The sequence below is a fragment of the Oncorhynchus tshawytscha genome, unplaced genomic scaffold, assembly GCF_018296145.1.
Source record: "Oncorhynchus tshawytscha isolate Ot180627B unplaced genomic scaffold, Otsh_v2.0 Un_contig_4095_pilon_pilon, whole genome shotgun sequence".
NCBI lineage: Eukaryota > Metazoa > Chordata > Actinopteri > Salmoniformes > Salmonidae > Oncorhynchus > Oncorhynchus tshawytscha.
Genome location: NW_024609679.1, coordinates 170,950 through 197,500, shown reverse-complemented (window position 1 = coordinate 197,500; position 26,551 = coordinate 170,950). Strand labels below are relative to the sequence as shown.

At 46.7% G+C, this 26,551-nt stretch overlaps 2 protein-coding genes across 3 annotated transcripts in view; both read left to right on the top strand.

The window, feature by feature from the left end:
• The window catches only part of LOC112264194 (CUB and sushi domain-containing protein 3-like), a 91,186-nt gene extending 73,575 nt beyond the window's left edge, over positions 1-17,611 (top strand). The window contains exons 12-16 of the mRNA XM_042316891.1: positions 10,329-10,507; positions 12,310-12,375; positions 14,301-14,459; positions 15,395-15,507; positions 17,281-17,611. Coding sequence (XP_042172825.1) covers positions 10,329-10,507; positions 12,310-12,375; positions 14,301-14,375 — 320 coding nt within the window. The 3' untranslated portion in view covers positions 14,376-14,459; positions 15,395-15,507; positions 17,281-17,611. The remainder of the gene's footprint in view (positions 1-10,328; positions 10,508-12,309; positions 12,376-14,300; positions 14,460-15,394; positions 15,508-17,280) is intronic.
• A 4,223-nt stretch (positions 17,612-21,834) lies between these two features.
• Positions 21,835-25,775, top strand: LOC121845458 (CUB and sushi domain-containing protein 3-like). Of its 2 annotated transcripts, XR_006082565.1 has the most exons (3): positions 21,835-22,389; positions 22,784-22,922; positions 24,339-25,775. XR_006082565.1 is itself a non-coding variant. In XM_042316892.1 (2 exons), the coding sequence occupies exons 1-2, from the start codon at positions 22,786-22,788 to the stop codon at positions 24,496-24,498; spliced, it is 297 nt and encodes a 98-aa protein (XP_042172826.1). In that variant the 5' UTR covers positions 22,703-22,785; the 3' UTR covers positions 24,499-25,775. The 2 variants fall into 2 exon arrangements, 1 of the variants encoding a protein (XP_042172826.1); XM_042316892.1 differs by lacking the exon at positions 21,835-22,389 and having other exon boundaries at positions 22,703-22,922.
• Positions 25,776-26,551: the final 776 nt, after the last annotated feature.

Sequence of the window (26,551 nt, the reverse complement as noted above, 5' to 3'; positions counted from 1 at the left end):
GCCTGGCCAATCGCTGTCCTTTCCCTGTGAAGTGTGTAGAATGTTGCCTGGCCAATCGCTGTCAGTTTCCCTGTGAAGTGTGTAGAATGTTGCCTGGCCAATCGCTGTCCCCTGTGAGTTTCCCTGTGAAGTGTGTAGAATGTTGCCTGGCCAATCGCTGTCAGTTTCCCTGTGAAGTGTGTAGAATGTTGCCTGGCCAGTCGCTGTCAGTTTCCTGTGAAGTGTGTAGAATGTTGCCTGGCCAATCGCTGTCAGTTTCCCTGCCTGGCCAATCGCTGTCAGTTTCCTGTGAAGTGTGTAGAATGTTGCCTGGCCAATCGCTGTCAGTTTCCCTGTGAAGTCTCTGCCTGGCCAATTTCAGTTTCCTGTGAAGTGTGTAGAATGTTGCCTGGCCAATCGCTGTCAGTTTCCTGTGAAGTGTGTAGAATGTTGCCTGGCCAATCGCTGTCAGTTTCCCTGTGAAGTGTGTAGAATGTTGCCTGGCCAATCGCTGTCAGTTTCCCTGTGAAGTGTGTAGAATGTTGCCTGGCCAATCGCTGTCAGTTTCCCTGTGAAGTGTGTAGAATGTTGCCTGGCCAATCGCTGTCAGTTTCCCTGTGAAGTGTGTAGAATGTTGCCTGGCCAATCGCTGTCAGTTTCCCTGTGAAGTGTGTAGAATGTTGCCTGGCCAATCGCTGTCAGTTTCCCTGTGAAGTGTGTAGAATGTTGCCTGGCCAATCGCTGTCAGTTTCCCTGTGAAGTGTGTAGAATGTTGCCTGGCCAATCGCTGTCAGTTTCCCTGTGAAGTGTGTAGAATGTTGCCTGGCCAATCGCTGTCAGTTTCCCTGTGAAGTGTGTAGAATGTTGCCTGGCCAATCGCTGTCAGTTTCCCTGTGAAGTGTGTAGAATGTTGCCTGGCCAATCGCTGTCAGTTTCCCTGTGAAGTGTGTAGAATGTTGCCTGGCCAATCGCTGTCAGTTTCCCTGTGAAGTGTGTAGAATGTTGCCTGGCCAATCGCTGTCAGTTTCCCTGTGAAGTGTGTAGAATGTTGCCTGGCCAATCCTGTCAGTTTCCTGTGAAGTGTGTAGAATGTTGCCTGGCCAATCGCTGTCAGTTTCCCTGTGAAGTGTGTAGAATGTTGCCTGGCCAATCTGTCAGTTTCCCTGTGAAGTGTGTAGAATGTTGCCTGGCCAATCGCTGTCAGTTTCCCTGTGAAGTGTGTAGAATGTTGCCTGGCCAATCGCTGTCAGTTTCCCTGTGAAGTGTGTAGAATGTTGCCTGGCCAATCCTGGCTGTCAGTTTCCCTGTGAAGTGTGTAGAATGTTGCCTGGCCAATCGCTGTCAGTTTCCCTGTGAAGTGTGTAGAATGTTGCCTGGCCAATCGCTGTCAGTTTCCCTGTGAAGTGTGTAGAATGTTGCCTGGCCAATCGCTGTCAGTTTCCCTGTGAAGTGTGTAGAATGTTGCCTGGCCAATCGCTGTCAGTTTCCCTGTGAAGTGTGTAGAATGTTGCCTGGCCAATCGCTGTCAGTTTCCCTGTGAAGTGTGTAGAATGTTGCCTGGCCAATCGCTGTCAGTTTCCCTGTGAAGTGTGTAGAATGTTGCCTGGCCAATCGCTGTCAGTTTCCCTGTGAAGTGTGTAGAATGTTGCCTGGCCAATCGCTGTCAGTTTCCCTGTGAAGTGTGTAGAATGTTGCCTGGCCAATCGCTGTCAGTTTCCTGTGAAGTGTGTAGAATGTTGCCTGGGCCAATCGCTGTCAGTTTCCCTGTGAAGTGTGTAGAATGTTGCCTGGCCAATCGCTGTCAGTTTCCCTGTGAAGTGTGTAGAATGTTGCCTGGCCAATCGCTGTCAGTTTCCCTGTGAAGTGTGTAGAATGTTGCCTGGCCAATCGCTGTCAGTTTCCCTGTGAAGTGTGTAGAATGTTGCCTGGCCAATCGCTGTCAGTTTCCCTGTGAAGTGTGTAGAATGTTGCCTGGCCAATCGCTGTCAGTTTCCCTGTGAAGTGTGTAGAATGTTGCCTGGCCAATCGCTGTCAGTTTCCCTGTGAAGTGTGTAGAATGTTGCCTGGCCAATCGCTGTCAGTTTCCCTGTGAAGTGTATAGAATGTTGCCTGGCCAATCACTGTCAGTTTCCTGTGAAGTGTGTAGAATGTTGCCTGGCCAATCGCTGTCAGTTTCCCTGTGAAGTGTGTAGAATGTTGCCTGGCCAATCTCTGTCAGTTTCCCTGTGAAGTGTGTAGAATGTTGTTGGGCCAATCGCTGTCAGTTTCCCTGTGAAGTGTGTAGAATGTTGCCTGGCCAATCGCTGTCAGTTTCCCTGTGAAGTGTCCTGTTGCCTGGCCAATCACTGTCAGTTTCCCTGTGAAGTGTGTAGAATGTTGCCTGGCCAATCGCTGTCAGTTTCCCTGTGAAGTGTGTAGAATGTTGCCTGGCCAATCGCTGTCTTTTCCCTGTGAAGTGTGTAGAATGTTGCCTGGCCAATCGCTGTCAGTTTCCCTGTGAAGTGTGTAGAATGTTGCCTGGGCCAATCTGTCAGTTTCCCTGTGAAGTGTGTAGAATGTTGCCTGGCCAATCGCTGTCAGTTTCCCTGTGAAGTGTGTAGAATGTTGCCTGGCCAATCGCTGTCAGTTTCCCTGTGAAGTGTGTAGAATGTTGCCTGGCCAATCGCTGTCAGTTTCCCTGTGAAGTGTGTAGAATGTTGCCTGGCCAATCGCTGTCAGTTTCCTGTGAAGTGTGTAGAATGTTGCCTGGCCAATCGCTGTCAGTTTCCCTGTGAAGTGTGTAGAATGTTGCCTGGCCAATCGCTGTCAGTTTCCCTGTGAAGTGTGTAGAATGTTGCCTGGCCAATCGCTGTCAGTTTCCCTGTGAAGTGTGTAGAATGTTGCCTGGCCAATCGCTGTCAGTTTCCCTGTGAAGTGTGTAGAATGTTGCCTGGCCAATCGCTGTCAGTTTCCCTGTGAAGTGTGTAGAATGTTGCCTGGCCAATCGCTGTCAGTTTCCCTGTGAAGTGTGTAGAATGTTGCCTGGCCAATCGCTGTCAGTTTCCCTGTGAAGTGTGTAGAATGTTGCCTGGCCAATCGCTGTCAGTTTCCCTGTGAAGTGTGTAGAATGTTGCCTGGCCAATCGCTGTCAGTTTCCTGTGAAGTGTGTAGAATGTTGCCTGGCCAATCACTGTCAGTTTCCCTGTGAAGTGTGTAGAATGTTGCCTGGCCAATCGCTGTCAGTTTCCCTGTGAAGTGTGTAGAATGTTGCCTGGCCAATCGCTGTCAGTTTCCCTGTGAAGTGTGTAGAATGTTGCCTGGCCAATCGCTGTCAGTTTCCTGTGAAGTGTGTAGAATGTTGCCTGGCCAATCGCTGTCAGTTTCCCTGTGAAGTGTGTAGAATGTTGCCTGGCCAATCGCTGTCAGTTTCCCTGTGAAGTGTGTAGAATGTTGCCTGGGCCAATTGCTCAGTTTCCCTGTGAAGTGTGTAGAATGTTGCCTGGCCAATCACTGTCAGTTTCCCTGTGAAGTGTGTAGAATGTTGCCTGGCCAATGAAGTGTGTAGAATGTTGCCTGGCCAATCGCTGTCAGTTTCCCTGTGAAGTGTGTAGAATGTTGCCTGGCCAATCGCTGTCAGTTTCCCTGTGAAGTGTGTAGAATGTTGCCTGGCCAATCGCTGTCAGTTTCCCTGTGAAGTGTGTAGAATGTTGCCTGGCCAATCGCTGTCAGTTTCCCTGTGAAGTGTGTAGAATGTTGCCTGGCCAATCGCTGTCAGTTTCCCTGTGAAGTGTGTAGAATGTTGCCTGGCCAATCGCTGAAGTGTGTAGTTTCCCTGTGAAGTGTGTAGAATGTTGCCTGGCCAATCGCTGTCAGTTTCCTGTGAAGTGTGTAGAATGTTGCCTGGCCAATGTCAGTTTCCTGTCAAGTGTTCCTGGCCAATCGCTGTGAAGTGTGTAGAATGTTGCCTGGCCAATCGCTGTCAGTTTCCTGTGAAGTGTGTAGAATGTTGCCTGGCCAATCGCTGTCAGTTTCCCTGTGAAGTGTGTAGAATGTTGCCTGGCCAATCGCTGTCAGTTTCCCTGTGAAGTGTGTAGAATGTTGCCTGGCCAATCGCTGTCAGTTTCCCTGTGAAGTGTGTAGAATGTTGCCTGGCCAATCGCTGTCAGTTTCCCTGTGAAGTGTGTAGAATGTTGCCTGGCCAATCGCTGTCAGTTTCCCTGTGAAGTGTGTAGAATGTTGCCTGGCCAATCGCTGTCAGTTTCCCTGTGAAGTGTGTAGAATGTTGCCTGGCCAATCGCTGTCAGTTTCCCTGTGAAGTGTGTAGAATGTTGCCTGGCCAATCGCTGTCAGTTTCCCTGTGAAGTGTGTAGAATGTTGCCTGGCCAATCGCTGTCAGTTTCCCTGTGAAGTGTGTAGAATGTTGCCTGGCCAATCGCTGTCAGTTTCCCTGTGAAGTGTGTAGAATGTTGCCTGGCCAATCGCTGTCAGTTTCCCTGTGAAGTGTGTAGAATGTTGCCTGGCCAATCGCTGTCAGTTTCCCTGTGAAGTGTGTAGAATGTTGCCTGGCCAATCGCTGTCAGTTTCCCTGTGAAGTGTGTAGAATGTTGCCTGGCCAATCGCTGTCAGTTTCCCTGTGAAGTGTGTAGAATGTTGCCTGGCCAATCGCTGTCAGTTTCCCTGTGAAGTGTGTAGAATGTTGCCTGGCCAATCGCTGTCAGTTTCCCTGTGAAGTGTGTAGAATGTTGCCTGGCCAATCGCTGTCAGTTTCCCTGTGAAGTGTGTAGAATGTTGCCTGGCCAATCGCTGTCAGTTTCCCTGTGAAGTGTGTAGAATGTTGCCTGGCCAATCGCTGTCAGTTTCCCTGTGAAGTGTGTAGAATGTTGTTGGGCCAATTGCTGTCAGTTTCCCTGTGAAGTGTGTAGAATGTTGTTGGGCCAATTGCTGTCAGTTTCCCTGTGAAGTGTGTAGAATGTTGCCTGGCCAATCGCTGTCAGTTTCCCTGTGAAGTGTGTAGAATGTTGCCTGGCCAATCGCTGTCAGTTTCCCGAAGCCAGAGGGGCTTGTCCTCTGGGACCTGCCACATCACATGTGGAGTAAACACACGACTGATGTATTCAACGTTAGTATTTTAAGAGTGATAAGTGCCTGCTATTTACACTTATTCATCCAACATTAAAAGGAAACATTACTACTGTACACATTTGCATAGGATTATGATTTATTGCTGATGAAAATTATATTTCATAATCACTATTATCATAACTACTCCCCGAGACAGAATTCCCATTGGAATTACCCTTTGATGGAAAAAATGACTTTGTTAGCGAATACAACGTCTGTATCCTCCAGCCGTACCCCAATGGTGTGCCTGTGTGGTTATTTATGTACAGTATCTCAGTGGTCTGTCTGATCTGTCTACTGCACTGCCATGTGGTGTGGTCCTGTCCTGTCTGGTCCTGTCCTGTCTGGTCCTGTCCTGTCTGTGCCTGGCCAATCAAAGTGTAAAATGATATTCAACGTTAGTTTTTAAGAGTGATAAGTGCCTGCTATTTACACTTATTCATCCAACATTAAAGTGATACTACTGTACACATTTGCATTTATGATTTATTGCTGATGAAAATTATACTGTCGGCTCCTGTCCTGTCCTTTGATGCTCCTGTCCTGTCTGCTCCTGTCTGGTCTGGTCCTGTCCTGTCTGGTCCTGTCCTGTCTGGTGTGCTCCTGTCCTGGTCCTGTCTGCTCCTGTCCTGTCTGCTCCTGTCTGCTCCTGTCCTGTCTGCTCCTGTATGGTCCTGTCTGGTCCTGTCCTGTCGGCTCCTGTCCTGTCCTGTCTGGTCCTGTCCTGTCTGGTCCTGTCCTGGCTGCTCCTGTCCTGTCTGGTCCTGTCCTGTCTGGTCCTGTCCTGTCTGGTCCTGTCGGCTCCTGTCCTGTGTGCTCCTGTCCTATCTGCTCCTGTCCTGTCTGGTCCTGTCTGCTCCTGTCCTGTCTGCTCCTGTCCTGTCTGGTCCTGTCTGCTCCTGTCCTGTCTGCTCCTGTCTGCTCCTGTCCTGTCTGCTCCTGTATGGTCCTGTCTGGTCCTGTCCTGTCGGCTCCTGTCCTGTCATCTCCTGTCCTGTCTGGTCCTGTCTGCTCCTGTCCTGTCTGCTCCTGTCCTGTCTGGTCCTGTCTGCTCCTGTCCTGTCTGGTTCTGTCTGGTCCTGTCTGCTCCTGTCTTGTCTGCTCCTATGTGCTCATGTCCTGTCTGCTCCTGTCCTGTCTGCTCCTATGTGCTCATGTCCTGTCAGCTCCTGTCCTGTCTGGTCCTGTGTGCTCCTGTCCTGTCTGGTCCTGTCCTGTCTGGTCCTCCCTCCACCTCCCTAACATCCCCCTCTTACTCATGTCTGTGTGGGAGCCATCCTGCAGCTGAAGACAGCCACAGCCTCTCATTTCATCTACTCTCAGCATCATATTAAAATCACAAAGTCAGTCCTTGGTCTGGACCAGCTCCCTAACACACACACATTAGTTGGATGAATCTCAGAGTGAGAGAGGAGGGAGGAAGAGAGGGAGAGAGAGAGGAAGGGGAAAGGGGGAGAAAGATGGGGGGATGGGGGAGGAGAGAGATGGAGAGAGACTGAGAGACACAGAGAGAGAGACACAGAGAGAGAGACACAGAGAGAGAGACACAGAGAGAGACAGAGAAAGAGAGAGACACAGAGAGAGAGACACACACATAGAGAGACACAGGGAGAGACTGAAACACTGCGACACTGTCTTTCTCCCTCCTCCTCCCTCTCCTCCTCCATTCCCTCCTCCATCTTCTCTCTGTGATGGAGCAGAACACAGCCCTCTCCTCCTCCCTCTCCTCCTCTCTCCCTCCTCCCTCATTCCCTCCTCCATCTTCTCTCTGTGATGGAGCAGAACACATTCCCTCCTCCATCTTCTCTCTGTGATGGAGCAGAACACAGCCCTCCTCCTCCTCATCCTCCTCCCTCTCCCTCCTCCATTCCCTCCTCCATCTTCTCTCTGTGATGGAGCAGAACACAGCCCTCTCCTCCTCTCTCCTCCTCCATTCCCTCCTCCATCTTCTCTCTGTGATGGAGCAGAACACAGCCCTCTCCTCCTCCCTCTCCTCCTCCTCTCCTCCTCCTCCATTCCCTCCTCCATCTTCTCTCTGTGATGGAGCAGAACACAGCCCTCTCCTCCTCTCTCTCCTCCTCCCTCTCCTCCCTCTCCTCCTCCCTCATTCCCTCCTCCATCTTCTCTCTGTGATGGAGCAGAACACAGCCCTCTCCTCCTCCTCTCTCTCCTCTCTCCTCTTCTCCTCCCTCATTCCCTCCTCCATCTTCTCTCTGTGATGGAGCAGAACACAGCCCTCTCCTCCCTCCCTCTCCTCCTCCCTCTCCTCCTCCCTCATTCCCTCCTCCATCTTCTCTCTGTGATGGAGCAGAACACAGCCCTCTCCTCCTCCCTCTCCTCCTCTCTCCTCCTCCCTCATTCCCTCCTCCATCTTCTCTCTGTGATGGAGCAGAACACAGCCCTCTCCTCCTCCCTCTCCTCCTCTCCTCCCTCCCTCATTCCCTCCTCCATCTTCTCTCTGTGATGGAGCAGAACACAGCCCTCCTCCTCCTCCCTCTCCTCCTCTCCTCCTCCCTCATTCCCTCCTCCATCTTCTCTCTGTGATGGAGCAGAACACAGCCCTCTCCTCCTCCCTCTCCTCCCTCCATTCCCTCCTCCATCTTCTCTCTGTGATGGAGCAGAACACAGCCCTCTCCTCCTCCCTCTCCTCCTCTCTCCTCCTCCCTCATTCCCTCCTCCATCTTCTCTCTGTGATGGAGCAGAACACAGCCCTCTCCTCCTCCCTCTCCTCCTCCCTCTCCTCCTCCCTCATTCCCTCCTCCATCTTCTCTCTGTGATGGAGCAGAACACAGCCCTCTCCTCCTCCCTCCTCCTCCCTCATTCCCTCCTCTCTGTGATCCCTCCTCCATCTTCTCTCTGTGATGGAGCAGAACACAGCCCTCTCCTCCTCCCTCTCCTCCTCTCTCCTCCTCCCTCATTCCCTCCTCCATCTTCTCTCTGTGATGGAGCAGAACACAGCCCTCTCATCCTCCCTGTTTTCTTTCACACCTTATTAGAGTTAATGTCACTAAAACAACATGAAGGGCCAATTCACTGTTGTGACTCTGTCACTAAAACGACACGAAGGGCCAATTCACTGTTGTGACTCTGTCACTAAAACAACATGAAGGGCCAATTCACTGTTGTGACTCTGTCACTAAAACGACACGAAGGGCCAATTCACTGTTGTGACTCTGTCATGAACTCATCTTCAACTCATTAGTTTAGTAGATTCAGGATATTTTCAACACAATATTTTCAACTCATTAGTTTAGGAGATTCAGGATACCTTCAACTCATTAGTTTCGTAGATTCAGGATATCTTCAACTCATTAGTTTAGTAGATTCAGGGTATCTTCAACTCATTGGTTTAGTAGATTCAGGATATCTTCAGCTCATTGGTTTAGTAGATTCAGGATATCTTCAACTCATTAGTTTAGTAGATTCAGGATATTTTCAACACAATATCTTCAACTCATTAGTTTAGTAGATTCAGGATATCTTCAACTCATTAGTTTAGTAGATTCAGGATATCTTCAACTCATTAGTTTACTAGATTCAGGATATCTTCAACACAATAATTTAGTAGATTCAGGATATCTTCAGCTCTTTAGTTTAATATATTCAGGATACCTTCAACTCATTAGTTTAATAGATTCAGGATATTTTCAACTCATTAGTTTAGTAGATTCAGGATATCTTCAACACAATATCTTCAACACAATAGTTTAGTAGATTCAGGATATCTTCAGCTCTTTAGTTTAGTAGATTCAGGATATCTTCAAAGCAGTCTGGTATTGTATCAACACTGCAGCCAGTCTTTGTTCACAGTCCTGATGGGGAGGCAGATGGAGCCTTATGGACCCTGATGAAAAGTAGTGCACTATATAGGGCACAGGGTGCCATTTGGGCCTTGATCTAAAGTAGTACACTATGTAGGGAATAGTGTTCTATTTGGGAGGCAGCCTATCTACTGCTCTCTCAGTTGACCAACAACTTGCTTAAGGCCAAGCAGAAAAACCCTGAGACGCCTGCTAATACACACACTGATTGCTTCATTATCAGGGATACTCACCCCCAGGAAACCCTGCTTCTCTGAGTCCATGTCGTCTATACACGCTGATCTACCCCCCCCAAACCAATATCCATGTGATGCGTTCAGTTATTTTGTGGAATCCAACCCCATCAAAGTTGCCCATCCCTGGTGTTGACCTACAGCGCCTTGCAGAAGTGTTCATCTCCCTTGGTGTTTTTCCTATTTTGTTGCATTACAACCTGTCATTTAAATAGATTATTTTATTTAGATTTAATGTAATGGACATAAACAAAATAGTATAAATTGGTGAAGTGAAATAGAAAAAATAACTAGTTTTAAAAATGTATTAAAAAAAATAAAAAACGAAAAATTGGTGCATGCATATGTATTCACCCCCTTTGCTATAAAGTCCCTAAACAAGATCTGGTGCAACCAATTACCTTCAGAAGTCACATCATTAGTTAAATAAAATCCACCTGTGTGCAATCTAAGTGTCACATGACAGTAAATATACATCCTGTTCTGAAAGGCCCCAGAGTCTGTAACGCCACTAATCAAGGGGCACCACCAAGCAAATGGCACCATGAAGACCAAGGAGCTCTCCAAACAAGTCAGGGACAAAGTAGTGGAGAAGTACAGACCACGGTTGGGTTATGAAAAAATATCTGAAACTTTGAACATTTGAGACTGAGACGGAGGTTCACCTTCCAGCAGGACAATGACCCTAAGCATACTGCTAAAGCAACACTCAAATTGTTTACGGGGAAACATTTAAATGTCTTGGAATGGCCTAGTCAAAGCTCAGACCTCAATCCAATTGAGAATCTGTGGTATGACTTAAAGATTGCTGTACACCAGCGGAACCCATCTAACTTGATGGAGCTGAAACAGTTTTGCCTTGAAGAATGGGCAAAAATCCCAGTGAATAGATGTGCCAAACTTATAGAGACATACCCCAAGAGACTTGCAGCTGTAATTGCTGCACAAGGTGTCTCTACAAAGTATTGACTTTGAGGGGGTGAATAATTATACACATTCAAGATTTCTGTTTTCTAGTGTTATTTCTTGTTTGTTTCCCCCCGCCCCCCCCAAAAAAAAATCAATTTTAATTCCAGGTTGTAAGGCAACTAAATAGGGAAAATTCCAAGGGGGGTAAATACTTTCACAAGCCTCTGTAATATGTTTCTCTGTTCACATCCCTGATTAACTCTGTGTGTGTGTGTTCTCTCTGCAGCCCATTCGTGTAAGCAGCCCAAGTCCCCTCCCAATGCAGACGTGGTTGGGATGGAGCTGGCTCCGTATGGCTACACCCTGCTCTACTCCTGCCAGCCTGGCTTCATCCTGTCTGGGGGTCAGAACACAGGGTCTGCAGGTCTGATGGAAGCTGGACCGGTAAGGTCCCCATCTGCAGAGGTAGGGAAATGATGGTTTTATACTATGGTTTTATACTATGGTTTTATACTATGATATTGATATATGTTTGATATATGTTTCCAACACAACTTGACAGTTACTGAGATACAATGTCAGTGATGAGAACATACAATAGATATCTAAATGTGAAAAATAAGTAATGTAGAAAGCTGATTATGGCAGGGCAGAAGTACTGTAGAAAGCTGGTTATGGCTGGAACAGAAGTTCTGTAGAAAGCTGGTTATGACTGGGACAGAAGTACTGTAGAAAGCTGGTTATGGTTGGAACAGAAGTACTGTAGAAAGCTGGTTATGGCTGGAACAGAAGTACTGTAGAAAGCTGGTTATGACTGGACAGAAGTACTGTAGAAAGCTGGTTATGACTGGAACAGAAGTACTGTAGAAAGCTGGTTATGACTGGACAGAAGTACTGTAGAAAGCTGGTTATGACTGGAACAGAAGTACTGTAGAAAGCTGGTTATGGCTGGACAGAAGTACTGTAGAAAGCTGGTTATGACTGGACAGAAGTACTGTAGAAAGCTGGTTATGACTGGGACAGAAGTACTGTAGAAAGCTGGTTATGGCTGGACAGAAGTACTGTAGAAAGCTGGTTATGGCTGGACAGAAGTACTGTAGAAAGCTGGTTATGACTGGGACAGAAGTACTGTAGAAAGCTGGTTATGGCTGGACAGAAGTACTGTAGAAAGCTGGTTATGGCTGGAACAGAAGTACTGTAGAAAGCTGGTTATGGCTGGACAGAAGTACTGTAGAAAGCTGGTTATGGTTGGAACAGAAGTACTGTAGAAAGCTGGTTATGGCTGGACAGAAGTACTGTAGAAAGCTGGTTATGGCTGGACAGAAGTACTGTAGAAAGCTGGTTATGGCTGGACAGAAGTACTGTAGAAAGCTGGTTATGGCTGGAACAACAGCTTAGTACTCAGGTTGAAACAGCAGCTGGATTGTCCAGGTCACTGACATCTACCTGTTCACCTCCCTGCTTATTCTCTGACCATGACTTTGATTGTTCTGTGGTGATAGACTGGTGACAGACTGTCAAAAGGACTAAGCTGGTAGGACTTGGTTTTGAGAGTAGACATTGATATACATTTGATCTGAAACAACTTCAAGGTGATGGGTATAGCAGAACTGAGTGTCCAAAAACACAATGTGAAAGCTCACGCAACTTTTAAATGGACTGGCGGTTGATTGTTTCCTTTCCAAGTGGGTGGTTTTTACATTCTGTTGTTTTTGATACTTACTTACTGCCGTCAGCAGCAATGGGAAGAATCTCTTCCTGCTGTAAACAGCACCTGGAAGACTCTCTTCCTGTCGTAAACAGCACCTGGAAGACTCTCTTCCTGCTGTAAACAGCACCTGGAAGACTCTCTTCCTGTCGTAAACAGCACCTGGAAGACTCTCTTCCTGTCGTAAACAGCACCTGGAAGACTCTCTTCCTGCCGTAAACAGCACCTGGAAGACTCTCTTCCTGCCGTAAACAGCACCTGGAAGAAGCGTCTACATATTTTCCGCGGTGCCGTTGTATCTCAGTAACTGTCATGTTGTGTTGCGTTAGAAACTCTATTCTCTGAAAGCTGATGTAAAATGTGCACAGACACACACACACACACACACACACACACACAGTATGTATCTTCCTTGCAGGCTCTGCAACATTAAGGAGAGTTACTGTGTTAGCAACACAGTCATGAAAGTGTTTATTTTTGATAACATCCCGAGGGTGTTACTGCTGTGCTCTGAAACAGCGCCGATTTGTGAGATACATAATTCTATGTTTCTTTCCAGTGGGCTCCAAACAGACGGAGAAACCTACCACAACCTTACAGGGAACGCCAAGCCCCAACATACACGGTAAGAAGAATACAGTAACTGTACATGATAAGAAGAATACAGTAACTGTACATGATAAGAAGAATACAGTAACTTTACATGATAAGAAGAATACAGTAACTTTACATGATAAGAATTTTTACAGTCAATTTACATGATAAGAAGAATACAGTAAATGTACATGATAAGAAGAATACAGTAAATGTACATGATAAGAAGAATACAGTAAATTTACATGATAAGAAGAATACAGTAAATGTACATGATAAGAAGAATACAGTAAATGTACATGATAAGAAGAATACAGTAAATGTACATGATAAGAAGAATACAGTAACTTTACATGATAAGAAGAATACAGTAAATGTACATGATAAGAAGAATACAGTAACTTTACATGATAAGAAGAATACAGTAAATGTACATGATAAGAAGAATACAGTAAATGTACATGATAAGAAGAATACAGTAAATGTACATGATAAGAAGAATACAGTAAATGTACATGATAAGAAGAATACAGTAAATGTACATGATAAGAAGAATACAGTAAATGTACATGATAAGAAGAATACAGTAAATGTACATGATAAGAAGAATACAGTAACTTTACATGATAAGAAGAATACAGTAACTTTACATGATAAGAAGAATACAGTAAATGTACATGGTAAGAATAATACAGTAACTTTACATGATAAGAATAAGGTAACTTTACATGATAAGAAGAATACAGTAACTTTACATGATAAGAAGAATACAGTAAATTTACATGATAAGAAGAATACAGTAAATTTACATGATAAGAAGAATACAGTAACTGTACATGATAAGAAGAATACAGTAAATGTACATGATAAGAAGAATACAGTAACTTTACATGATAAGAAGAATACAGTAACTTTACATGATAAGAAGAATACAGTAAATTTACATGATAAGAAGAATACAGTAAATGTACATGGTAAGAATAATACAGTAACTTTACATGATAAGAATACAGTAACTTTACATGATAAGAAGAATACAGTAACTTTACATGATAAGAAGAATACAGTAACTTTACATGATAAGAAGAATACAGTAACTTTACATGATAAGAAGAATACAGTAACTTTACATGATAAGAAGAATACAGTAACTTTACATGATAAGAAGAATACAGTAACTTTACATGATAAGAAGAATACAGTAAATTTACATGATAAGAAGAATACAGTAACTTTACATGATAAGAATTTTTACAGTCAATTTACATGGTAAGAAGAATACAGTAAATTTACATGATAAGAAGAATACAGTAAATTTACATGATAAGAAGAATACAGTAAATTTACATGATAAGAAGAATACAGTAACTGTACATGATAAGAAGAATACAGTAACTGTACATGATAAGAAGAATACAGTAACTTTACATGATAAGAAGAATACAGTAAATTTACATGATAAGAAGAATACAGTAACTTTACATGATAAGAAGAATACAGTAAATGTACATGATAAGAAGAATACAGTAAATACAGTAAGAAGAATACAGTAACTTTACATGATAAGAAGAATACAGTAACTTTACATGATAAGAAGAATACAGTAAATGTGCATGATAAGAAGAATACAGTACATTTACATGATAAGAAGAATACAGTAAATTTACATGATAAGAAGAATACAGTAACTGTACATGATAAGAAGAATACAGTAACTTTACATGATAAGAAGAATACAGTACATTTACATGATCAGAAGAATACAGTAACTTTACAAAGGGGATTGTTCCATAGCCACGTATGGTAGTTATCCGTACTGAGTGGATAAAACATGAACACCTGCTCCTTCCATGACATAGAAATGGAAGGGAAAAACAAGCAACAAATGAAATAAATAAATCCTAATGTTTTATATGGCTCTACATAATGAATGATCTGTACCGTCCTGTATTCCAGTCCCTGATGACGTCTTCGCCCCTGATTTCATCTGGAGAGGCTCCTATGATTATAAGAGTCAGAAACAACCGATGACTTTGACCGTCACTCATTTTAATAGCAGCACGGGAATAGTGAACGCGACGCTAAACGACAGCAACGTGGAATTCCTGCTCTCTGGTAAGTTTGTTTATCATGTCACCTTTTTCTGCTTTTAGTTGTTGTTGTTGTTACATGCGTGTTGTGGTTGTGTCTCACCATATTCATCAGTTTACTGGCAGAAATCTAATTGGTTGAAAAGAGGTCTATTGTAATTTGTGCTGACTCCTCTCCTCTCCTCTCCTTTTCCCTCCCCTCCTCTCCCCTCCTCTCCTCTCCTTTTCCCTCCCCTCCTCTCCTCTCCTATCTCCCTCCCCTCCCTTCCCCTCTCTTATCCTCTCCTCTCCTATCCCCTTCCCTTCCCCTCCCCTCCTCTTATCCTCTCCTCTCCTCTCCTACCTCCCTCCCTTCCCTTCCCCTCTTTATCCCCCTCTCCTCTCCTATCCCCTTCCCTTCCCCTCCCCTCCCTCCCCTCCTATCTCCTCTCCCTTTTCCCTTATCCCTCCTCTCCTATCTCCCTCCCTTCCCTTCCCTTCCCCTCTCTTATCCCCTCCTCCTCTCTATCTCCCTCCCTTCCCTTCCCCTCTCTTATCCCCTCCCCTCTCTCCTATCTCCCTCCCTTCCCTTCCCCTCTCTTATCCCCTCCCCTCCTCTCCTATCTCCCTCCCTTCCCTTCCCCCCTCTCTTATCCCCTCCTCTCCACTCCTCTCCTATCTCCCTCCCTTCCCTTCCCCTCTCTTATCCCCTCCCCCTCTCCTCTCTCCTATCCCCTTCCCTTCCCTCTCCTCTCCCCTCCTCTCCACTCCCCTCCTCTCCCTCATCTCCTATCTCCCTCCCTTCCCTTCCCCTCTCTTATCCCCTCCCCTCCTCTCCTCTCCTATCCCCTTCCCTCTCCTCTCCCCTCCTCTCCACTCCACTCATCACTCCCCTCCTCTCCACTCCACTCATCTCATCTCTCCTCTCATCTCTCCTCCCCTCCTATCCCCTCCCCTTCCCTCTCCTCTCCTCTCCTCTAGGAGTGTATAAGAACCGCGAGGCCAGGTTAATGCTCCTGCTGTACCACATGAAAGCCCTGGCCCACAGCACGTATAGCCGGGTTACCGAGGAGACCTGGGCTATGGATGGTTTTGTAAGTACCCTGGGATACCCTAGAGTCAGGCTGTCGACTGTAGTATAACTGTGGAATACCTTCACTGTGTTTTACTTTCTAACACAGGAGTCTCTGTTTTCACTGTGGTGACGTTTACAAAAAATATTGATTCAACAAATCTGATGTTGCAAATTGTTTATATGATTCAACTCTCTGTGATGTGATGGAACAGTTCGTATATTGACTGTTTATATGATTCAACTCTCTGTGATGTGATGGAACAGTTCGTATATTGACTGTTTATATGATTCAACTCTCTGTGATGTGATGGAACAGTTCTTATATTGACTGTTTATATGATTCAACTCTCTGTGATGTGATGGAACAGTTCGTATATTGACTGTTTATATGATTCAACTCTCTGTGATGTGATGGAACAGTTCGTATATTGACTGTTTATATGATTCAACTCTCTGTGATGTGATGGAACAGTTCTTATATTGACTATGTTTAGTGCCTCTCTTGGCTTCCGTAACTTTGCTGCTTTGACTATGTGTTAAATATCCAGAAGAACTGCCTGTCGAATTGGACTATTAACCAACTTCTCTACAGTACTAAGAACTTTAAAGGACAGTAACATGGTAGGACTGTGTGGCAGACAGACAGTAGCATGGTAGGACTGAACGGCAGACAGACAGTAACATAGTAGGACTGTACGGCAGACAGACAGACAGTAACATGGTAGGACTGTGTGGCAGACAGACAGTAACATGGTAGGACTGAACGGCAGACAGTAACATGGTAGGACTGTGTGGCAGACAGACAGTAACATGGTAGGACTGAACGGCAGACAGACAGTAACATGGTAGGACTGAATGGCAGACAGACAGTAACATGGTAGGACTGCACAGCAGACAGACAGTAACATGGTAGGACTGTGTGGCAGACAGACAGTAACATGGTAGGACTGCATGGCAGACAGACATTAACATGGTAGGACTGTACAGCAGACAGACAGTAACATGGTAGTACTGAACGGCAGACAGACAGACAGTAACATGGTAGGACTGTACGGCAGACAGACAGTAACATGGTAGGACTGTACGGCAGACAGACATTAACATGGTAGGACTGTACGGCAGACAGACAGTAACATGGTAGGACTGAATGGCAGACAGACAGTAACATGGAAGGACTGTACGGCAGACAGACGGTAACATGGTAGGACTGTGTGGCAGACAGACAGTAACATGGTAGGACTGAATGGCAGACAGACAGTAACATGGAAGGACTGTACGGCAGACAGACATTAACATGGTAGGACTGTACGGCAGACAGACAGTAACATGGTAGGACTGTACGGCAGACAGACAGTAACATGGTAGGACTGAACGGCAGACAGACAGTAACATGGTAGTACTGAACGGCAGACAGACAGACAGTAACATGGTAGGACTGTACGGCAGACAGACAGTAACATGGTAGGACTGCACGACAGACAGACAGTAACATGGTAGGACTGCACGGCAGACAGACAGTAACATGGAAGGACTGTACGGCAGACAGACAGTAACATGGTAGGACTGTACGGCAGACAGACAGTAACATGGTAGGACTGAATGGCAGACAGACAGTAACATGGAAGGACTGTACGGCAGACAGACAGTAACATGGTAGGACTGTGTGGCAGATAGACCGCTTATAAGGAGTTATTGACAGAAGACATCAGTAACTCAGTCATTTCAACGAGATGGGTTTTACATGTCTGAACAAAGTAGAAGTTCACTGTTTTTCTTTTATCTCCTGTGAAAGGTCTCAGCTGAACCTGACGGGGGCAGTTATGTATTCCAAGGCTTCATACAGGGGAAAGACTATGGACAGTTCGGGCTGCAGAGACTAGGTAGGTAGGATTTAGAACAAGGCTTCATACAGGGGAAAGACTATGGACAGTTCGGGCTGCAGAGACTAGGTAGGTAGGATTTAGAACAAGGCTTCATACAGGGGAAAGACTATGGACAGTTCGGGCTGCAGAGACTAGGTAGGTAGGATTTAGAACAAGGCTTTATACAGGGGAAAGACTATGGACAGTTCGGGCTGCAGAGACTAGGTAGGTAGGATTTAGAACAAGGCTTCTGTCTGCAGGGGAAAGACCATGGACAGTTCAGGGCTGCAGAGAGACTAGGTAGGTAGGATTTAGAACAAGGCTTCTTCAGAGGGAAAGACTATGGACAGTTCGGGCTGCAGAGACTCATAGGATTTAGAACAGGCTTCATACAGGGAAAGACTATGGACAGTTCGGGCTGCAGAGACTAGGTAGGTAGGATTTAGAACAAGGCTTCTGTCTGCAGGGGAAAGACTATGGACAGTTCGGGCTGCAGAGACTAGGTAGGTAGGATTTAGAACAAGGCTTCATACAGGGGAAAGACTATGGACAGTTCGGGCTGCAGAGACTAGGTAGGTAGGATTTAGAACAAGGCTTCTGTCTGCACTAGGAGAAAGACTATGGACAGTTCGGGCTGCAGAGACTAGGTAGGTAGGATTTAGAACAAGGCTTCTGTCTGCAGGGGAAAGACTATGGACAGTTCGGGCTGCAGAGACTAGGTAGGTAGGATTTAGAACAAGGCTTCATACAGGGGAAAGACTATGGACAGTTCGGGCTGCAGAGACTAGGTAGGTAGGATTTAGAACAAGGCTTCTGTCTGCAGGGGAAAGACCATGGACAGTTCGGGCTGCAGAGACTAGGTAGGTAGGATTTAGAACAAGGCTTCATACAGGGGAAAGACTATGGACAGTTCGGGCTGCAGAGACTAGGTAGGTAGGATTTAGAACAAGGCTTTATACAGGAGAAAGACTATGGACAGTTCGGGCTGCAGAGACTAGGTAGGTAGGATTTAGAACAAGGCTTCTGTCTGCAGAAGAAAGACTATGGACAGTTCGGGCTGCAGAGACTAGGTAGGTAGGATTTAGAACAAGGCTTCTGTCTGCAGGGGAAAGACCATGGACAGTTCAGGCTGCAGAGACTAGGTAGGTAGGATTTAGAACAAGGCTTCTGTCTGCAGGGGAAAGACTATGGACAGTTTGGGCTGCAGAGACCAGGTAGGTAGGATTTAGAACAAGGCTTCTGTCTGCAGGGGAAAGACCATGGACAGTTCGGGCTGCAGAGACCAGGTAGGTAGGATTTAGAACAAGGCTTCTGTCTGCAGGGGAAAGACCATGGACAGTTCGGGCTGCAGACACCAGGTAGGTAGGATTTAGAACAAGGCTTCTGTCTGCAGGGGAAAGACTATGGACAGTTCGGGCTGCAGAGACCAGGTAGGTAGGATTTAGAACAAGGCTTCTGTCTGCAGGGGAAAGACTATGGACAGTTCGGGCTGCAGAGACCAGGTAGGTAGGATTTAGAACAAGGCTTCTGTCTGCAGGGGAAAGACCATGGACAGTTCGGGCTGCAGAGACTAGGTAGGTAGGATTTAGAACAAGGCTTCTGTCTGCAGGGGAAAGACCATGGACAGTTCGGGCTGCAGAGACTAGGTAGGTAGGATTTAGAACAAGGCTTCTGTCTGCAGGGGAAAGACTATGGACAGTTCGGGCTGCAGAGACCAGGTAGGTAGGATTTAGAACAAGGCTTCTGTCTGCAGGGGAAAGACTATGGACAGTTCGGGCTGCAGAGACCAGGTAGGTAGGATTTAGAACAAGGCTTCTGTCTGCAGGGGAAAGACCATGGACAGTTCGGGCTGCAGAGACTAGGTAGGTAGGATTTAGAACAAGGCTTCTGTCTGCAGGGGAAAGACCATGGACAGTTCGGGCTGCAGAGACTAGGTAGGTAGGATTTAGAACAAGGCTTCTGTCTGCAGGGGAAAGACTATGGACAGTTCGGGCTGCAGAGACCAGGTAGGTAGGATTTAGAACAAGGCTTCTGTCTGCAGGGGAAAGACTATGGACAGTTCGGGCTGCAGAGACCAGGTAGGTAGGATTTAGAACAAGGCTTCTGTCTGCAGGGGAAAGACCATGGACAGTTCGGGCTGCAGAGACTAGGTAGGTAGGATTTAGAACAAGGCTTCTGTCTGCAGGGGAAAGACCATGGACAGTTCGGGCTGCAGAGACTAGGTAGGTAGGATTTAGAACAAGGCTTCTGTCTGCAGGGGAAAGACTATGGACAGTTCGGGCTGCAGAGACCAGGTAGGTAGGATTTAGAACAAGGCTTCTGTCTGCAGGGGAAAGACTATGGACAGTTCGGGCTGCAGAGACCAGGTAGGTAGGATTTAGAACAAGGCTTCTGTCTGCAGGGGAAAGACTATGGACAGTTCGGGCTGCAGAGACCAGGTAGGTAGGATTTAGAACAAGGCTTCTGTCTGCAGGGGAAAGACCATGGACAGTTCGGGCTGCAGAGACTAGGTAGGTAGGATTTAGAACAAGGCTTCTGTCTGCAGGGGAAAGACTATGGACAGTTCGGGCTGCAGAGACTAGGTAGGTAGGATTTAGAACAAGGCTTCTGTCTGCAGGGGAAAGACTATGGACAGTTCGGGCTGCAGAGACCAGGTAGGTAGGATTTAGAACAAGGCTTCTGTCTGCAGGGAAAGACTATGGACAGTTCGGGCTGCAGAGACCAGGTAGGTAGGATTTAGAACAAGGCTTCTGTCTGCAGGGGAAAGACCATGGACAGTTCGGGCTGCAGAGACCAGGTAGGTAGGATTTAGAACAAGGCTTCTGTCTGCAGGGGAAAGACTATGGACAGTTCGGGCTGCAGAGACCAGGTAGGTAGGATTTAGAACAAGGCTTCTGTCTGCAGGGGAAAGACTATGGACAGTTCGGGCTGCAGAGACCAGGTAGGTAGGATTTAGAACAAGGCTTCTGTCTGCAGGGGAAAGACCATGGACAGTTCGGGCTGCAGAGACCAGGTAGGTAGGATTTAGAACAAGGCTTCTGTCTGCAGGGGAAAGACCATGGACAGTTCGGGCTGCAGAGACCAGGTAGGTAGGATTTAGAACAAGGCTTCTGTCTGCAGGGGAAAGACTATGGACAGTTCGGGCTGCAGAGACCAGGTAGGTAGGATTTAGAACAAGGCTTCTGTCTGCAGGGGAAAGACTATGGACAGTTCGGGCTGCAGAGACCAGGTAGGTAGGATTTAGAACAAGGCTTCTGTCTGCAGGGGAAAGACCATGGACAGTTCGGGCTGCAGAGACCAGGTAGGTAGGATTTAGAACAAGGCTTCTGTCTGCAGGGGAAAGACCATGGACAGTTCGGGCTGCAGAGACCAGGTAGGTAGGATTTAGAACAAGGCTTCTGTCTGCAGGGGAAAGACCATGGACAGTTCGGGCTGCAGAGACCAGGTAGGTAGGATTTAGAACAAGGCTTCTGTCTGCAGGGGAAAGACTATGGACAGTTCGGGCTGCAGAGACCAGGTAGGTAGGATTTAGAACAAGGCTTCTGTCTGCAGGGGAAAGACCATGGACAGTTCGGGCTGCAGAGACTTAGGTAGGATTTAGAACAAGGCTTCTGCAGGGGAAAGACTATGGACAGTTCGGGCTGCAGAGACCAGGTAGGTTTAGGATTTTAGAACAAGGCTTCTGTCTGCAGGGGAAAGACTCTGGACAGTTCGGGCTGCAGAGACCAGGTAGGTAGGATTTAGAACAAGGCTTCTGTCTGCAGGGGAAAGACTATGGACAGTTCGGGCTGCAGAGACTAGGTAGGTAGGATTTAGAACAAGGCTTCTGTCTGCAGGGGAAAGACTATGGACAGTTCGGGCTGCAGAGACTAGGTAGGTAGGATTTAGAACAAGGCTTCTGGGAAAGACTCTGCAGGGGAAAGACTTCTGTCTGCATGGACAGTTCGGGCTGAGACTAGGTAGGTAGGATTTAGAACAAGGCTTCTGTCTGCAGGGGAAAGACCATGGACAGTTCAGGCTGCAGAGACTAGGTAGGTAGGATTTAGAACAAGGCTTCTGTCTGCAGGGGAAAGACCATGGACAGTTCGGGCTGCAGAGACTAGGTAGGTAGGATTTAGAACAAGGCTTCTGTCTGCAGGGGAAAGACTATGGACAGTTCGGGCTGCAGAGACCAGGTAGGTAGGATTTAGAACAAGGCTTCTGTCTGCAGGGGAAAGACTATGGACAGTTCGGGCTGCAGAGACTAGGTAGGTAGGATTTAGAACAAGGCTTCTGTCTGCAGGGGAAAGACTATGGACAGTTCGGGCTGCAGAGACTAGGTAGGTAGGATTTAGAACAAGGCTTCTGTCTGCAGGGGAAAGACCATGGACAGTTCGGGCTGCAGAGACCAGGTAGGTAGGATTTAGAACAAGGCTTCTGTCTGCAGGGGAAAGACTATGGACAGTTCGGGCTGCAGAGACTATGGACAGGTAGGTAGGATTTAGAACAAGGCTTCTGTCTGCAGGGGAAAGACTATGGACAGTTCGGGCTGCAGAGACTAGGTAGGTAGGATTTAGAACAAGGCTTCTGTCTGCAGGGGAAAGACCATGGACAGTTCGGGCTGCAGAGACTAGGTAGGTAGGATTTAGAACAAGGCTTCTGTCTGCAGGGGAAAGACTATGGACAGTTCGGGCTGCAGAGACTAGGTAGGTAGGATTTAGAACAAGGCTTCTGTCTGCAGGGGAAAGACTATGGACAGTTCGGGCTGCAGAGACCAGGTAGGTAGGATTTAGAACAAGGCTTCTGTCTGCAGGGGAAAGACTATGGACAGTTCGGGCTGCAGAGACCAGGTAGGTAGGATTTAGAACAAGGCTTCGTACAGGGGAAAGACTATGGACAGTTCGGGCTGCAGAGACCAGGTAGGTAGGATTTAGAACAAGGCTTCGTACAGGGGAAAGACTATGGACAGTTCGGGCTGCAGAGACTAGGTAGGTAGGATTTAGAACAAGGCTTCTGTCTGCAGGGGAAAGACTATGGACAGTTCGGGCTGCAGAGACTAGGTAGGTAGTATTTAGAACTACTCAATCTTATCACAACAATTACCTATTTGACAATTGTAACCACCAACATTGTGTCGTCCTCCTCTTCCTGTTCCTCCTGTTCGTCCTCCTCCTCCTCTTCCAATTCTTCCTCCTCTTCCTCCTCTTCCTCTTCTTCCTCCTCTTCCTCCTCTTCCTCCTCTTCCTTTTCTTCCTCGTCTTCTTCCTCTTCCTCATCTTTCTCCTTTCTCCTCCACTTCCTCCTCTTCTTCTTCCCCCTCCTCCTCTTCCTCTTCTTCCTCCTCCTCTTCTTCTTCCTCCTATTCATCTTCCTCCTATTCATCTTCATCCTCTTCCTCTTCCTCTTCCTCTTCCTCCTCCTCCTCCTCCTGCTCCTGGTTTGTTCCCCATGTAGGTATGAAGGTGAGAGAGATCAACATCACCACTGCAGGTCCTCCTCATGTCTCCAACAGCAGCTCTATGGTCATAGCCATCCTGGTACCTTTCTTTGGCCTCGTGTTGGCAGGCCTGGGATTCTATCTCTACAAACAACGGTACGTAGCTTCGGCAACCCGATAATAATAATACACGCCACTTAGACAGAGGCTTCTCTCCCACGCCACACAGTGCAGTGAGTGTACAGGAAGCCACACAGTGCAATGAGTGTACAGGAAGCCACACAGTGCAGTGAGTGTACAGGAAGCCACACAGTGCAGTGAGTGTACAGGAAGCCACACAGTGCAGTGAGTGTACAGGAAGCCACACAGTGCAGTGAGTGAGTGTAGTGTACAGGAAGCCACACAGTGCAATGAGTGTACAGGAAGCCACAGGAAGCCACACAGTGCAGTGAGTGTACAGGAAGCCACACAGTGCAATGAGTGTACAGGAAGCACACAGTGCAATGAGTGTACAGTGAGTGTACAGGAAGCCATGCAGTGTGTACAGGAAGCCACACAGTGCAGTGAGTGTACAGGAAGCCATACAGGAAGCCACACAGTGCAGTGAGTGTTACTTGGAAGCACACAGTGCAGTGAGTGTACAGGAAGCCACACAGTGCAGTGAGTGTACAGGAAGCCACACAGTGCAGTGAGTGTACAGGAAGCCACACAGTGAAGAAGTGAGTGTACAGGAAGCCACACAGTGCAGTGAGTGTAAGCCACACAGTGCAGTGAGTGTACAGGAAGCCACACAGTGCAGTGAGTGAGTGTACAGGAAGCCACACAGTGCAGTGAGTGTACAGGAAGCCACACAGTGCAGTGCGTGTACAGGAAGCCACACAGTGCAGTGAGTGTACAGGAAGCCACACAGTGCAATGAGTGTACAGGAAGCCACACAGTGCAGTGAGTGTACAGGAAGCCACACAGTGCAGTGAGTGTACAGGAAGCCACACAGTGCAATGAGTGTACAGGAAGCCACACAGTGCAGTGAGTGTACAGGAAGCCACACAGTGCAGTGAGTGTACAGGAAGCCACACAGTGCAATGAGTGTACAGGAAGCCACACAGTGCAGTGAGTGTACAGGAAGCCACACAGTGCAGTGAGTGTACAGGAAGCCACACAGTGCAGTGAGTGTACAGGAAGCCACACAGTGCAGTGAGTGTACAGGAAGCCACACAGTGCAATGAGTGTACAGGAAGCCACACAGTGCAGTGAGTGTACAGGAAGCCACACAGTGCAGTGAGTGTACAGGAAGCCACACAGTGCAGTGAGTGTACAGGAAGCCACACAATGCAGTGAGTGTACAGGAAGCCACACAGTGCAGTGAGTGTACAGGAAGCCACACAGGACCACGTCTTGTTTGTGTGAATAGAAGTGGAACATATTTCAAGTTTTCACCGTTCGTAGAAAAGTTCTTGACATTTGAGAAGTGGTTGATGCTTTAAAACAGAAGCTGTACAGTAGATTGATGAAGTATTATTGTCTCATTGACAGATGTGTGTGTGTGTGTACTGTGTGTACTCTATACTGTAGGAAAACAGATCAGACCCAGTACACTGGCTGTTCAGTCCACGAGAACAACAACGGCCAGGCGACGTATGAGAACCCCATGTACGACACCAACACCAAGTCTGCGGAGGGGAAAGTGGTTCGCTTCGACCCCAACCTCAACACCGTATGCACTGTGGTTTGAAGATGTGTGTGTGCCAAACGCACCGGGGTTTGACGATGCTTTTGCCCAACAGGAAAGCTTGTTCAGAAATGCAGCACTGGTTTGATGCAACACTACACTGTGGTTTATTGATGCTGTCTGACGAACGGAATTGCCTGAGAGTTCTTTTGGTTTAAAAAAATAAAATGGATATCTTGTCTTTTATAATATCTCTCTGCAACGAGTTTCTGAAGACGGCACAGCACAGCCTCGGGAAACAGGAAGGCACAGCACAGCCTCGGGAAACAGGAAGGCAAAGCACACCTTCAGGAACAACAGTTGTGTGTGTTGTGGATGATGGACGAGGTGAGTCAGCAAGCAGAATGGGACGGTCCTCTTTTTAAAATACATCTTCACCTGATGGGTGAAGTTATTCCTACCTGCACTCTGAGAGTGATGCTATGTGAATAATGCCTTTCCTGACATGTTGGTACGCAAGAGTCGTTTACGCTCCAGTCAACGTAAACAATGGAGCGTTGCTAAGGCAACAGTCAACGCAAACAATGGAGCGTCGTTAAGGCAACAGTCAACGCAAACAATGGAGCGTCGTTAAGGCAACAGTCAACGCAAACAATGGAGCGTTGTTAAGGCAACAGTCAACGCAAACAATGGAGCGTTGTTAAGGCAACAGTCAACGCAAACAATGGAGCGTCGTTAAGGCAACCAAATGGAACCCTAGTCTTTTCCGGATGGAAGTTATCAGACCTGGGTTCAAATATTATTCAAATTCCTTTAGCCTTTGCTCTAGTCTGCCCCAGAAGGGTGGAGGGGGTTGGTCCTTTTGCGATTATTCTATTTGGTTCAATTGCGACAAGTAAAAGCTCAATAAATCCCAAATACTGTAAAATATTTTAAATGATATCGATCGATTGAGTTGATGTTATAGGACATATTTTAAATACATATAGAGTTGACTAATTCGTCTGATCACAACAATACAATACATATGTATCAAATCTTACTTGAACCCAGGTCTGTCTGCTAGTTCCCCCCCCCCCAGTAGTCGTAGCAGTAGTAGTAGTAGTAGTAGTAGTAGTCGTAGTATATATCCACTCTCTCCGCATGGCTCGGTTTAATTCCCCTGGATCTGATTTAAGAACGTATCTCAGACTTAAGGCCTCAATCAGATCAAGCATTATCCGGCGATACCAGACACCCACGTAGCTGATGTTTTAGCGATGTCGGAGGTTGGAGCTGTCAAATCGCCGAGCAGCTGCTCTCGTGATCATTGTCCTCGAAGCTACACCCTGCCCCCCCCACTCCCCACTCGCGTTAGAAATTCTGACCTTGAAAGTGTAGGTTATTTTGAAATGATTAAAAATCATCAAAAAATTATAAATAATGAGGATTTCTATCAGCCTTTATCGAGGTGTAGATTATATCTCACATGTCAGTGTTCAAACTTGTAAACAAGACTGATTTTGGATTTCTCTTAATGAGACTCTGTGCAGACAATGACAAGGTGTACTGCCGGGAGCCGCTTGTGTATTTGACAGCTCCAAAAGCAGTTCCACCTCCGTCACGTCAGAACATCAGCTCTGCGGATGTTGGCTAAAGCGAATCTAATTTGATCCATAAAAGTTCCTCTCAGCGTGAGTCGATCAAAGTGATCTGCTGTCTCGTTCTTTACCCACACTGTGTGATGTCAGAGAGAGAGAGACAGGGAAACCAGAAAGGCTGTCTCGTTCTTTGAATACTGTCAGTGTATGTAATATCAATGTACTGGATGCACTCTTAACACCAATGATACTTAAGATTGGATGTGTCATGTGTCTACCCTGACTGATAACTGAAGGACTTATGTGTTTACCCTGACTGAGAACTGAAGGACTTATCATGTGTTTACCCTGACTGAGAACTGAAGGATGTGTCATGTGTTTACCCTGACTGAGAACTGAAGGATGTATCATGTGTTTACCCTGACTGAGAACTGAAGGATGTATCATGTGTTTACCCTGACTGAGAACTGAAGGATGTGTCATGTGTTTACCCTGACTGAGAACTGAAGGATGTGTCATGTGTTTACCCTGACTGA